General features: G+C 43.5%; 2 protein-coding genes across 6 annotated transcripts; one reads left to right on the forward strand and one right to left on the reverse strand.

The window, feature by feature from the left end:
• Window positions 1–1,599: 1,599 nt before the first annotated feature.
• On the reverse strand, window positions 1,600–10,273 carry GLT8D1 (glycosyltransferase 8 domain containing 1). 5 transcript variants are annotated; one of them, XM_040590184.1, is made up of 10 exons: window positions 10,161–10,273; window positions 8,425–8,484; window positions 8,215–8,313; window positions 6,637–6,853; window positions 5,160–5,277; window positions 4,537–4,621; window positions 4,189–4,301; window positions 3,450–3,616; window positions 3,158–3,270; window positions 1,600–2,492 (listed from the first exon to the last, which is right to left on the reverse strand). In XM_040590184.1, exons 2-10 carry the CDS (start codon window positions 8,438–8,440, stop codon window positions 2,302–2,304), a joined length of 1,119 nt encoding a protein of 372 aa, XP_040446118.1. In that variant the 5' UTR covers window positions 8,441–8,484; window positions 10,161–10,273; the 3' UTR covers window positions 1,600–2,301. The 5 variants fall into 5 exon arrangements, with proteins under 5 accessions (XP_040446118.1, XP_040446119.1, XP_040446117.1 ...); XM_040590185.1 differs by lacking the exon at window positions 10,161–10,273 and adding an exon at window positions 9,412–9,899; XM_040590183.1 differs by lacking the exon at window positions 10,161–10,273 and adding an exon at window positions 9,412–9,899 and having other exon boundaries at window positions 8,425–8,901.
• Window positions 10,274–10,409: 136 nt separating this feature from the next.
• On the forward strand, window positions 10,410–13,729 carry SPCS1 (signal peptidase complex subunit 1). The gene is made up of 4 exons (XM_040590188.1): window positions 10,410–10,598; window positions 11,918–11,977; window positions 12,276–12,362; window positions 13,316–13,729. The coding sequence occupies exons 1-4, from the start codon at window positions 10,563–10,565 to the stop codon at window positions 13,436–13,438; spliced, it is 306 nt and encodes a 101-aa protein (XP_040446122.1). The 5' UTR covers window positions 10,410–10,562; the 3' UTR covers window positions 13,439–13,729.
• Window positions 13,730–14,118: the final 389 nt, after the last annotated feature.

Consider the following 14,118-nt stretch of genomic DNA (forward strand, 5'->3'; position numbering starts at 1 on the left):
TAGATTGAGTTAGTCTGTTCAGTTTTGCCTTATAAAAAGATGTTTCAAGAAGATAATGCTTTGTTTTTTTCTTTGAAAAACAATGGTAAATGTTTAATTCTAGTAATGTTCAAACAATTAAATGTCAAGGTAAGTTTTCACCCTCCCTTCATAAAATTTAATTGTTTTTTCCTAGAGGATTATAGACTGTACCCCTAAAGCACGACTTAAGTCAGTAACTTTTCAGTATACTTTTGCAAAACTTGTAGAACTTTCATAAGTAGCATTTTCTAGCCAACCTTCACATATTTCAGCTAAATAGACAAGTTGTATCCAAGCACTGCTCTACATACCAGCACTTTCACTTGGAAGGGCAGCAGATTATGATATTAGTAATCTGTCTTCACGGGGGAACAAGCTTCTTGTTCTTACAGTGCTCTTGAACAAAAAATGTATTTTCTGATGACACCTGCTATACACGGCAACAACTGGTAACTGTAAAGCGAAACACGGCCCTGTGCAATAAGGATGCATTACTGCACTCAGCCTACAGCAGAACTGGGTTACAAGAGAATTCTAACCAAGAGGCCCTGCAGCTGTTCAACAAATTAAGCATTTAGAATAAACACCTGACAGAAACCATCTTCCTACGCATCTGTTTTCTTCCTATTAAAGGTCTGATTTCTGTGTTCTTTTCTTTAATAGATGGTTTTATTTTTCCCCTAAATGTATGTTGAAGCACAGTCCTCCTAAGCAGAGTATCACATGCAGACAGATGCATGCAGTTTAAACCTGCTAAAACAGCCTAGTCATCAGAATTAAGCTGACGTCATCTGATCCAATACAATCTTTGAAAGTCTGGTAATTGAACTTCATTACTCCTAACCACTTCAAGGACAAGAATGGTTCTTCATCAAAACCCAGGAAAAGAAACTACAGGTAACAAACCACAGCTCAGCATCCACAACAAACAGACATACAGGCAAAGACTGCAATGAATCAAGCAGTTGGGAATCCTTTTAAATTAGAAAGCAGTAATAAACCCATATTCATACACATGTATCTCTGACCATGGAACACTCAGCCCGTCACTGCATTAACATAAAGCCTTTTGTCTAAACATCTTACACTGAGGACCATATACAAGCTGTATTAATAAAAATGACAGCTTGAATTCAAACCTGTTAAAAACCATTAAATGGAACAGCTGGCACAATAGCTACGGGTATATATCAGCCAATAATAACCAGTACTCAACACTACAACTGTAAGAAAAAAACAACTTACCTATAGAAAAGGCGATGGGCAGCCAGCTATAAAAAGGCACAGGAATCTTGATGAGTTTTAAGGGCCAGACTGGGAAAAGCACAGTAGGAAAAACGAGCACAGCCATGCCCATGCTCACTTGAGGGAGCTATAAGGAACTTAACAATAACAAAATTAATGTGGAAGTCATACAGTCTGATCCCCAAAATAAACATTTTGCACAATTTTAGAATGAGATTGCTTTTGCAAAGATGGGATCAATTTACCTTAGTTTCAATCACTTGCTATGGTATTTAAGTACAAAGGAAACACACTTCATAGATCAGGACTAGAATCATTGCCATTTACCAGAGGTTTGTGTCAACATGTTAAAATTAGCTTTTATTTTTGAAGTCCACCACTTTAAAAAAACGTTTTAGTGTTCACTTGGCAGTTAGAACCACTTTGCATAGTGAAATAATACTTGAAAAATTCATCTTTCAAAAAAAGATTCAATTTTGCAGAATTCTGCAAGAAAGACTTACACAAAACTGGTTGGGAAGAGATTTCATGCAAGAAGGGGTAGTTGAGAAAATTAATTCACAGGATAAGAAAACAAACCAAAAAACCCTGCCCCAGAACAAAACCCAAGCAGCACTTAATTACAGTACATTGCTGGGCAAGGTTTGCATGGTGCGAGCACCAGCTGAAGTTGTATCTTGTTCTTAGAAACTGTTTCTTTCCGTAGCTGATGAAAGAAACTGTTTCTTTCTGTAGGATCCTCCTCCAGAAGACTTGTAGCGAAGAGCAGAACCCCCAACCTGCAGAAATGAACTATTAAAAGTGCTACTTTGTGGAGATCCTGGCTTTCTGTAGTGCTGCTGAAGTAGCATCTTCTGTCACACAAGTGAAGTGAGTCTCGTTTGGACCTGCGCATTTCAGAACGGCACCTGAATAAGTGTATCACCTTGTGCTCCAGAAGGCAAGGACTGCTCTGTAATAGAAGTTGGCTAAAAAAAAGTTCTGCTTGGCTCCAGAAGTTTCCTGAGAAAATGCCATCAGTTATTGGAATTGATTCTATTTTGCTTCATAGGCTTCTGAATGTCTGCGGATCAGGCTGAACTTGCCTGTAGGGTCAGGGACATACCACTTCTCCCAGACTTCAGCGTATGAAGCTGTTCTTCCCCATGGTTTGAAATGTCCATTCCAATGGAGCAGCTTGGCAGCTTTCACAAACTGGGGCGAGTACCTTTTTCCAGCACTAGACCCTTTTATTTAAAAAGAAGCATTAGTGTCTGAAATAAAGGCAGCAGAAACACCAACATGCAGTATTTTGACTTCAATTTTAACAAAGAAAATCTTGGCATTTATGGAGAAAGGAGGTAATATAGGAGGCAGAAATCAAGGCAAAGGGAAAAACATCATAGCTGCAAATGAATGTCACTTTGATCTGTCTCAGTACTGCCTTCACTTCCAGGTTCTTTAACAGCACACCCACCCACCCACCCCCCTTAACACCCAGATGTATTCAGCAGCCTATGTACTGTTCATTGGAAAGAAAACCCAAGAAATCTCTCCCATATTGGAGTTTCACCAGTATCAGAACAGAAAGTCTGTTCCTCTCAGTAGTCTTGGAAGAAACACCTAGGATCATTTCAGATACAATATATACGTGGAACAAGAAAAGGAAAATGAGAAGTCATTTGAGAGTAAGTCCATTCAAGAACTATCCCCCTAGCAGTTCAAAAATAAAACAGAAAGGATCAGGCCCCCAAGCCCCAACATGTTATTGCAAAGCAGCATTTCTTAACGAACAAGGTATAAAATAGAGGAAGAAAAGATCCATTTCCTGCATCATCAACTAGGTGTCCAGCTACAGATGTGTGGAAAAAAACACACTGGGGGAGCAGTGTCACAGATGTTTCATACATACCAAGATGCCGGACATTCCACATGGGATCAATACTGGAATGTTGCTTGTAAAATACAATTAGCAGCGGAGGTGTCGTGATGCTGCCAGCCAGAGTCCTACTGTAGAGTTCCTCTCTGGAAAAGATGATGAAAAGAAGTTGGGAAAGGATGATTGTGTGGCCCTGAATCAGTTGATTTTTCACTTGCAGCTGCATGACAGGAATCCACAGATACACACACAGCCCTTCATTTAACATGCCATCACCAGAACCCAACCCTTGACCTGCTGTCGCCTCAAGCTTGAAGCTACTTACGCTACATTAAGTGCCATCCACTTCTCCAATTGCTTAGTGATGTTCTGTAATTTCCATTCTGTCAAATTGGCAACAAAAACTCCTGGATTGAAAGAGCAGGTGTTGGCTTTCATGGCAAGCTTTCGGATGGTTTCTTTTTTGTAATCTAAAAACCCAATGTAATTATACTGGGGGGGGGGGAAGGAAAAAAGAGTAGAAACTGGCTTAAAATATGGTCAAATTACTAGTTGAAGAAAAATTTTGCACAATTCCCAACAGACAAGCATTACTTGAAGTTGTTAAAGCAAATGCCCCTTCCTTTAAAATAAGAGAAAGCAAGCCTACAAGGACTAACATTGTTAAAATATGATTTTATAAACTACATATTTTAAGGAACGCTGCATGGCCTTAATAATACCATATTAATAATATAGCACCACTCCCAGAAAAAGTACTTTTTATAGACTCACAAATGAAAAATTCTCCTTCTGATGTTCTAAGATCGCCTGCTGTTCCACACTAGGAACTGCTCTCATTATAAAACACAGCAAAAATCTGAAGTGCCTTTACTGTGCCTAAACAGAAACTGCAGGTGGGATTTGTAACACAAACATCAGAGTAAATTTATTTGGGTAGGGAGAGCCACACCTTTAGGTTCACTGCATTTGGAAATCAACCTGCAAGAACATCAAAACTGACTGCCTGTTTCCAAAGTCTGGGATCTATAGTGTTGTCACTGCTGAATCAGAATAAAACTAACCTGATTGCCTGCTCCACGGACAGCAACTTTATTAGTGGTTGAGTCACAATCATCTGAAAATGCAGCTGCATGTCCAGGTTTCAATGGAGTGTTGTAAAGTTCAAGAATATCATCTGGAAAATGAAAGTAAGCACAGAAAAATTAAAAGCAATCCTGACTAAGTGCTGAGGGACTTCTTGTTCAGGCCATGGCTACAGCAAATAAAACCACTCAAGTTTAGTCCAACTCATTCATCTTTACAAAGGTTTTATATCTTTCCTTGAAGCAGAAGTGTTTGATTACTGTATGCGATTACATACCAACCTCAGCATAAAGCCAGTGGCAAAAGGCTAGGAAAAGGTCTCATACCTTGCACTATTACATCATCATCCACATAGATGGCCTTCTCCACATGAGGCACCAAACTGGGCAAGTAGAATCTTGCAAAGGTTAACTGTGAGAACAAGAAAGCAAGAGGAGGGAAGAATTAAATGAAAAATTGTCCAAATAAATGTGAAACTGACTGATACTCCTGGCACTTATCTATGGCCCTGATGTCCAAGACAACTTCTATCAAGGAAGTAAAATAGGCAGCGATATCCTAGAAGTTATTTAAAATAAACAAATTCCATCGGTTCTTGGTTTCCTATGAATCTGTGCATTGGATAAACTAACTTTAAAACTATATTAGAATTTCTTATTTCTCCACGTGTATCTGTAGTATCTCTCAGGTGCTGGCATGCTTGACATGCAAGCTCCTGTGTCTCACTGCAACTAGCAGCAACAAATGGTACTAAGCATGCATATGTAGATATTCAAATCCATCTCTTACTATCTGGAATTTCTTCTTACTGAAATTTAGGATTTTGATTATAAAAGATTGCTTCTATGCTAACAGATTTGGTTTTGATCTCTAGTTCCTTTCAAAAGCCAGTATCAAAATATGTTGTTGCTAACTAATAATTGCAAAAAGTAATCAACATCATCCTCACTGGTTTTAAGGTGTCTGCCTTTTGAGGATCCACTTGTACTTTTCCTTCTAAGACACGAGGGTCAAAATCCAAAATTCGGTACCTCAAATTTTTCAGAGCAGTGTTACTCAGCCACAGCCTGCAAACAGAAGAAAGGCACAGATCTTGTTAAATGAGACAAAAATCAAATGAAAAGCAAGAGATCTGACTGACAGTGACACAGATCTTGATCCAGCCACTCGCTTCCCTACCCAAGAAACACACATGTAGAATGCACTGTATGGCTGATTGCCCTGGTTTCAATCATGACAGAGTTACTTTTCTTCTTACTAGCTGGTGCAGTGCTGTGTTTCGGATTTGGTATGAGGACACTGTTGACAACATGGTTTTAGTTGTTACTGGGTAATGTTTATACCAAGTCAAGGACTTTTCAGTTTTTCAGCCCTTGAAAGCAAGAGGGCTGGCAGGGCACAAGAAACTGGGAGGGGACACAGCCAGGACAGCTGACCCGAACTAACCAAAGGGGTATTCCATAAAAAAAAAGTGGTATCAGAAGTGGGATTTGAACCCACACCTCCCAACGGAGGCCAGAACACCCAGCCCACCACAGGAAGGTACGGAGGACAATGAAACATCACGCACAGTATATAAACTGGGGGGAGCTGGCCAGGCCCTGCCGATCACTGCTGAGGGACTGGCTGGGCATCAGTCAGCAGGTGATGAGCAGCTGTGTTGTGCATCACTTGCTTTCTTCTTTCCCCTCCCTTTGGATTTTATTCCTCTCCCCTTCTCCCTCCTTCTCATTATAATTATTGTTAGGGATTTTTTTTCCCCCTGCTATTTTATTTATTAAATTGTTCTTATCTCAACGATCTTATCTGGAGTTTCACATTCCTTTCTGATTCTCCTCTCCATCCCTCTGGGGCCAGGGGAATAAGTGAGCGGCTGTGTGGTACTTGGTTTCTGGCTGGGGTTAAACAACTGATGTCGGTGGTGTCCTGTATGACTGCAGAGGCATGCCCACTATCAGCATTCCGCACAGCTGTGATACATGGAAGTATGATATTGCTTCTTATTTTACTAGAAACACATGGTGCTGTTATCACAGGTCCTTCACAAAAAATATCAGTGTGAACAAATGTGGGTAAAATAAAAGGATCAAAGAATAACCTAAAAAACCAGAGAAACTTCATTGCCAGCATTTGAATTGCTTAGATGAAATGTAGGAAGTAACTTTTACAACCCCTCCACCACCAAACTGCAGTCCCATTGGTTGGATATAACCCCACCAGAAAAGATGGCTCTCTTCCATCCCTGAAACATTACCATATAGAATGACTGAAGGACTCCCCACACCAGCCTTGTCAAAAAGCTGCACGCAGCAGCAGCAGATAGGACTGCAATTTAAGAGGAGTGCAGTTCTAGGAAAAAGTCAGCTCTTCCACTTTTCAGAGATAAGTTTTACAGTATTGTGGGAATCAAATGAAAAGATCATTACCTCAAGTGATCCACAGTATCATTCAAAGTAACAATATGGAAAACCACATTGGATCTGGTGTGTTGGTAAATACTGTTCATGGCTGCAATTGCACCCCCAAGCCTCTCATCTGATGCTGCAATGACCACAGAAATCTCCTTATCATTCCGTTCATCTGCCAGCCTCTGGGGAACCGCAGGTATGAAATCTATGGGCTGAAGTCCTAATGGATTTGAATCTGTGGAGTACAAATGGCATCCCATACTTGTTTTATGCAAATGAAACACAGACATTATTACCACACTAAAATTCCCAACACCTTCAATTATTTCTACTATGCAAGCACTTGGATGTCTCAGCTGAGGTGTGGATTACAGCACCTGCTCTTGAGAATCCAAGATGTCAATGAATAGGAAAACATCACACTTGCAGATAAATTACATACGTTTAACCATACATATTCACACAGCACAAGGTACTAAAATGAGGCTTAAACTACAGTAGGTCCCACTTGCCTTTGGTCCCCTCTGACGTGCCGATAATCTCACTGACCTCCCCCTCCCATTTACCCTAACCACCTTCTAAGTCTTGTCCACATCACCCTTCCCTCTTTTTCTTATACATTCTTTCTCTCTTAGGTAGGAACCAATGAAGAAAACAGAAATTCTAAATTAAAGTCACTGTTGCACATTTTTTCCCGAAGATCATCAAGGCACAAAGTACAGCACGAACAGCCCATGTTTATTTCAGGGATCACAGATCACACTACATTAAGATGAAGCCACAAAAATTTACACTCTTAGGGTGCAGATAGGAAAATGAGAGATCAGCATTGAAATTTATTACTAGACCACATGACATGTAAAAGCTGGCAAACTGCCCACTACCCACACTTTTTATAACACCACTGGTACCTTTCAGATGATGTAGACTATTACATATTAGTTGATTTCAGGTAATTTGAGGAACATGGCAAACAGGGGCTTGGCAGTTTGTGAGCAGCAGTTTGCTGTTCACAAAGCAGGGCTTATGCATCTGTTTGCCATTTCCTGACGACAGAGCTCAACAGCTTTGACTTCAACTGATTCCTGGTTAAGGCCTGTCAGGCTCCTATTCAACTGCTGTTGGGGCAGCAGTTGTACAGGCGCTTTCAGCAGTGACAGCTCCCAGGAGTGGCAAACTGGGACTTGGTACTTAATGGGGACATGGAAAGGCTCTGTGAGACCAGATGTGGTTCTTAAAAGCAGACTCCCCAAAATGAAAAGGCTTTGTTAAGTAAACTGAAACATATCTTAATGACTTAAAGCCAGAAGGAATCCTCACTGCTATCTCGCCTGGCTTCCTGACAAAGAAAAAAGTCACAGGACAGCAAGAACAGACAAGCCCATCAAGCTGAAGTTTCTTGAGTATGAGAACAGGAAAAGAAGCACTCATAAAAGAGTACAAAAAAATATATCTTGTTATGCAAATGACTGATTATTATCATACACGTTATTTTAGCAATGTGGTGGTTTCTGTCTGGCCAGCACATGTGCTTTCCCACCAATCTTTTAAAATAAAAGGAAAACTTTAAAAAAATTAGAATAAAACTCAACATACCTGACAATTCCCGCTTCAAGAAGTCACTGAGGCCTAGGAAGTTATGATGAAGAACTAGCAAAAATATGACAACAGCCACTATAAGGATAGAAATGTTCACTGAAAATTTAGAAGAAAAAAGTTTATCAATATAACCAGAGCAAGATTGGGAAACTCGGAAAAATACAACAGAGATATATTTTTTTATATGCATTAGACATACACACATACCTTTCCTTAATGTCATTTTTCTCTTATTATTTTATCTATTAGCATAAGTTTCCTGCAAACCTGCAAGAGAAAAAATACAGCAGTCACCCTCTACCTCCAGTGCATGCCTATGCAAGGCAAAACACATTATCACCAGAATTGTGAAAACAGATTCCGAACGCCATGTATGTTTTCTTCTCTTAAAAAGATAAAACTGTATGTCACATTTGAAAAATGTGTTTATTCCTCTCCCCCTCTCCTTCCTTCTCATTATAATTATTGTTATTATTGTTTGGGATTTTTCTTCGCCTGCTATTTTATTTATTAATTTGTATATTAAAAAAGTACGGTATCTCAGTAAGTACGCAGTGACAATGATGTGTCTAAAGAAAAATTCAGAGATAAAAAGGGAGACATGCAGATCTTGCCACTTACTTCACTGACAGAAAAAAACCCCACCAAACTCCTCCTGCCAGTCAGAAGTGATTTGAAAAGAATCTGGAAGATTACATCTAGTTACTTTGCTGTTGAACTGATTTAATTAACTGAACCAAAAGCATCCCAGCAATAAGGCAAATTATATGTTTCTTTCCACACTTAACTACCAGCAAGATTATGGTAGGCTTGTAAGATTTTACCAAACAGCATTACACACTTTCAAAACCATTAAATCCCCTACATAAAATGTAACAGAGTATCAGCTAAAGTGCCATCAAAAAAAAAATAATCACAGAAGTATGAAAGAAGGTACTACACCACCATGTTATAAGAGGTGGTAAAGCCACAATGCAACGATGCAATTTTGGCATGCACCTAAACTCACTTATTATTTAACGTTGAATAATAATCATAATAGTAACGTTTAATAATAAATAATAGTAAGATACAATAGTAACATAAAATAAATAATAATTAAAAAAATAACGTTAAATAAGGGAAATCTGAACAAGAACTACGCATCCTGGCGCGTGAAGTAGCTTTCACATAACACACGGAAAGCACACGCACCATAACAACATTCCAGCAAGTGGCAGTTCTGTATTAAAACCCTTGCAAAATCTCCCCAAACTAAACCACCACAAACTGCTGTGGCTGTTAGGTACGGCCGACTTCACCACCACCATCCCGCTGTTGCGTTTCTCCCGGGGGGACGATCCATGCGTCGAATGTAAATAAGCGCCACGGGCACAGCCCCGCCGGGGCCGGGGTTACCGCAGGCAGCCGCAGCGCTCCGCAGAACGAAGCGCGCAGCGCGCTGGCGGTGCCGGCGGCAACGGAGCGGAGGGTGCGCACACACCTGCGGCTCCTGCCCACACTGCAGCCACCCGTGCGGAAAGCGCCGCCGGGGGCTGTCCCAGAAACGGCGGCCAGCACAAACCCGCGCCAAGTGACTCCGACACCTGCTCACGCTACGCCGCCGCCGTTCGTTACTCCGGTGAGGCGGCTCGCAGCCCCCAAGGGGTGCGCAGGGCTGTGCCCCCCGTCTCGCCGCAGCCCCCTGAGCCCCCGCGCCCCCTCGAGCCCCGCCAGCTCCCCTCACCAGCCGCCCACGCCGCCGCCAACCGCCCCCGCGGCAAGGCGCCCCCGCCAGCTGCCCGCCGCGATGCCCGCCGAGGTCGGTGCCCCGCGGCCCCCGGCGGGGTGCGGCAGCGGCCGGCCGCTCGCGAGGAGAGCCCCAAGCCCGGGCGGGGAGGGCCGCCAGCCCGCTGCCACCTCAGCACCCGTTCCGGGCAAGCAGCGGCGCAGCCGCCCCGCACCTGCCGGCCGAAGGGCCCTCAGGCCGGGGGCCTAGGGCTCGGAGCCGCCGTGGCCGGGGAGGCAGCGTCCCGCGCAGCGTCGCGCCCGCCGTTGCCGGCGACGGCTCAGGGGAGGCCGAGGCTCAGGCGCAGGCCGGTAGCGATGGCGGCGGCGGGAGGCGGCCGCCCGGGCTGGCGGAGCAGGGGCGGAGCGAGGGGCCGCGCTTCCGGCCAGCTCAGCGCGCGCCTTCCGCCGCTGCCGCACCGCCGCGGGGTCGCGCTGGGCCGCGGGACCCGCCGAGCCCGCCCGCCGCCACCTCGCAGGGTGCCGCGGGCAGCCCGCACCCGCCGCCGGGCACCGCCGGAGACCACCGCGCCGACCAGCAGAGCCAGGGCCGCCGGGCGCCGCTCCCCGCCGCCGCCATGCTGAGCATCTTCCGCTCCATCCCCACGCAGATGGTAGGGCGGCCGCCGCCGTCGTCGGGCCGTCGGCCCTGCTCGCTGCCGGCGACGTGGCCCTGGGCGGGTTCGAGCGCCCCCCTCCCCCTTTCCCCCCCCCGGGGCCTGCGTGCGGGGAACCGCGCGGGGGGCGCCCCGTGTCGTTCCGGGTGTTTGCTCTGAAAATTCGAGCCTGGGGGCGCTGCCCCGGGAAGGCACCGCGCAGCCGGGCGGGGGGAGCCCCGCACCGCCCTGCCTGAGCTGCGCGAGCCGGGGGCGCCGTGGCCTCCAGGGCCGCCGCGGTCTCTGAAGCCACGCTAACGGGGGCGAGGCGTGCATGTCCTTTACCTCTCCAGAGAACGCTCTTCTGCGGTGTTAGGGCTTTTACATAGTGCTGCGGAGCTACCTACAATGGTATTTTGAACTTGCATTCCTTACCCCGAACAGGCAGTAGTTGCTTTTGGGTTTAGGTGATGTTGTTGCAAATTGAAAGTTTTACTGACTCTTCCTGTATTTTGTGTTTGTGAAAGTTACCTATAGGAGCATCTTGATTTTAAAGAATTAACCTCCATGTTACAATGAGGTTAGTACTTACTAACCAATGATGTATGAGTTGCTGTGCTGCTTCTTACCCAAGACTGTGTTATGTGGAGTCCCTATGCTATAGCCCATAATAACCTTACCCTCTAGACAACAACCAGAGCACCCAGTTCTATTGCGTATAGGATGAGTTATTGGACAGCTTGGCAAGGCCGCTATCCAGCCTTCCAACTTGGCAACAAAACTTACTTTTAAGGTGTCCTGAAGCAAACTACCTTCATTATAATACTAAAAAACACACCCACAGGTCAAGCAGACCCTTGCCCAGGTGAAGACCCTTCCCCTGCGCAAGTGTAGTAAGGGAAGAGGATGACACAGCAGATACTAGAATTATATGCAAATTACTAACCAATCATTGTAACTGGGAGTGTATGACCTTGTGATTTTGTGTATAAATCTAACGGTGAAATCTACACAGGTGTGCTTGATTTGTGGAGATGCCACCGAGCACCCAGTGCTGCAATAAAGGAGTGTCTGCCTCTTAATACTGCATTGGCGTTAAGAGGCTTGACTCCCTATTTCAGTGACAGTGTGGTCAAGACTGTAGGGGAGGTGTTACGTGAATTAAGAGTTTAGTGCTTTTGTAATTAAAATCCACTGTGGGAAAACTAATTCCAGTCTGGTTTGAAAGTTGCACAAAACAGCTGAGAACCTGGGGTCAGGCAGACGCTAGGTTCAAACTCTTTCAGATTAAACTGGTAGGTTTATGTTTTGGTTAATTAAAAAATGTCTCTTTCCAGGACTACAAGGGCCAAAAATTAGCAGAACAGATTTTTCAAGGAATCATTCTTGTCTCTGCAGTAAGTATACTGTAACTTACAAAGTTTTTTTTTCTGATTGATTGGCTTACCTGAGTTACTAAAAGCTTTGGACAAAATCAGAGGGGCTGTCATGGATTAAGAGTTCTTCTTTCAATCTTTTACTTTCATTATTAGCCTACAATTTTGACAACAAGGTTAGAAAGATGGAGGGACAGATGAACAGTGCTTTTGATACACCTGCATTTTTCTACTTCCCCTCAACCCCTCAACTTCATCATGGCACAGGAAATGGCTTTGCTTTTTTAAAGTTTGATTTTTATTTTTTTCTTCCCCTCAGGTAATTGGTTTCATCTATGGGTACATCACTGAACAGTTTGGATGGACTGTCTACATAGTTATGGCTGGATTTGCTTTATCATGTTTGGTGAGAATTTTTTTGCCCCAGCCCAGAAAATACATGCACTATTTAACCTGAAATAATAGCTACGTTAAGGTGCTGTCAGCAGAGACAAATGTTTGCTATATAATTCATACTGTTAATATGTATTTGCACTTTCTTGGATCTGTAGAAAGTGCCTTTTCTCAAAGGCCAGTAAGACTTTAGAGAACACTGCAATTTAATACTGCTTTTTAATTAAGTTTTTCATTTCAATTAAATGTTACTTTTAAGTCAAGCTGATAGCATTGATAACAGAAACGCCACAGTGAGGCTTACTGTGGAGTAGTGGCTTGTCAGGGAAGTTTTGCAGGTGGGCCACACCGACCAAGAAGAGAGGCTAGGGCACAAAGTATAGAATTAAAAGAGTAATTCCTTATTCATGCACATGAGGCATCCCATTCTAATTGGCACACACCGAATGTGGTTTTACACGTGGTTCTTGTACCTTTCAAGCGTTCAGATACAACTCAATTTGACCAATCGCTACCGAACACGCACATACTACTGTTTGGAAAAGCCATTATAATTCCACAGCAGCAGCATCCATGTGCTGCTTTCTTGATCTAAACTTCCCTGGAGTCAGCCTTGCTACCGTTTACTTATCTGTGATGCCAGATAATGAATGAGGGGGTTTCACAGAGGTGTTAGAGGGGCTGGGATGCTGGCATTGCCTTGCTGGACCACAGGTATCCATTTTTCTTCAGGGTGAGTGCTGTCATCCTCCTCCCTGCAATGAGCTGGGGTCCTTTAGCCATGCTTACGGAAGCATGACTACAGAGTATACACTATAAACTATATATCTTTATAGTATGAAGTTATATGAACTGTAAGACTAATTGATACAATAGTTAGCAAATGAGTATTTTCCCAACAAGCTGTACAAAACACTTATCTAGCATCTTGATTTACATGTTCTTACTTCATTCCTTTTCTCTAAGCTAACGCTCCCTCCATGGCCTATGTACCGACGCAATCCTCTGAAGTGGCTACCTGTCCAAGAGACGGGAGCAGAAGAGAAGAAGCCAGGAGACAGAAAGCCAAAGAGACATTCTAAAAGCTAAAAAAATGTTGGTTCTTCATGTTGTTGCTTTGTTAAATTTTGTTAAATGCATTTCTGCTGGGAGATAATTCTTGGCTTTTTCTTACTACTTTCTATACTACCATGAGTACTGCAAGATCTGCAGAGAGCATGAGGCCTCTCTGAATTTTGGCTGGAGTTTCTGTGAAGTCATGAGGAAGGCAGGTTGGGGGGGAATACCTTTAGAAGGTTACTGGAGTCACATCTCAAGTATTTTAGTAAAAAGGAACAAAGCACATCAAATAAAGTACTGTTGCCACAGCCTAAAAGAGAATATACAAGTGGACTTCTACATTTTTTTACTGTGTGTAAAAAAAGCTGTCAGTAGTGTCAGGTTGTACATACCCCACGATTCTGAAAAACGCTAAGAACTGGAAACTGTTCCAGGATAGGCAATTTCAGAGTGGCATTTTTTTTGTTTAAAATACACTTGCCTGGGTAGAGAAAGTAACATCTTGACTCTGCATAATACGGCAGCTCTTGAAACCTTGTACCTGCATGCAGCATCAGGTATGTGAAAGGCAGCAGGATCCATGAGTGTTGCACTTCTTTACTACTGTCATGTCGTTCTCCATCATAGGTGCTGGAGGTTACAATATTTAAGCTAGAGGCAGGGCATAGATGGGTTGAGCATTTAAAATTTTATTTTACAAATCAAATTCC

The sequence above is a fragment of the Falco naumanni genome, chromosome 4 (genome assembly GCF_017639655.2).
Source record: "Falco naumanni isolate bFalNau1 chromosome 4, bFalNau1.pat, whole genome shotgun sequence".
NCBI lineage: Eukaryota > Metazoa > Chordata > Aves > Falconiformes > Falconidae > Falco > Falco naumanni.

Coding starts and splice junctions, on each gene's coding strand:
- SPCS1 (XM_040590188.1), top strand. CDS start 10,563: ATGCTGAGCATCTTCCGCTCCATCCCCACGCAGATG. Junction 11,978..12,275: donor GAATCATTCTTGTCTCTGCA/GTAAGTATACTG, acceptor TCTTCCCCTCAG/GTAATTGGTTTCATCTATGG. Junction 12,363..13,315: donor GATTTGCTTTATCATGTTTG/GTGAGAATTTTT, acceptor CTTTTCTCTAAG/CTAACGCTCCCTCCATGGCC.
- GLT8D1 (XM_040590181.1), bottom strand. CDS start 8,407: ATGCATATAAAAAAATATATCTCTGTTGTATTTTTCCGAGTTTCCCAA. Junction 4,302..4,536: donor TGATGATGTAATAGTGCAAG/GTATGAGACCTT, acceptor TTCATTTTCCAG/ATGATATTCTTGAACTTTAC. Junction 3,271..3,449: donor TGGATGGCACTTAATGTAGC/GTAAGTAGCTTC, acceptor CATCTTTTCCAG/AGAGGAACTCTACAGTAGGA.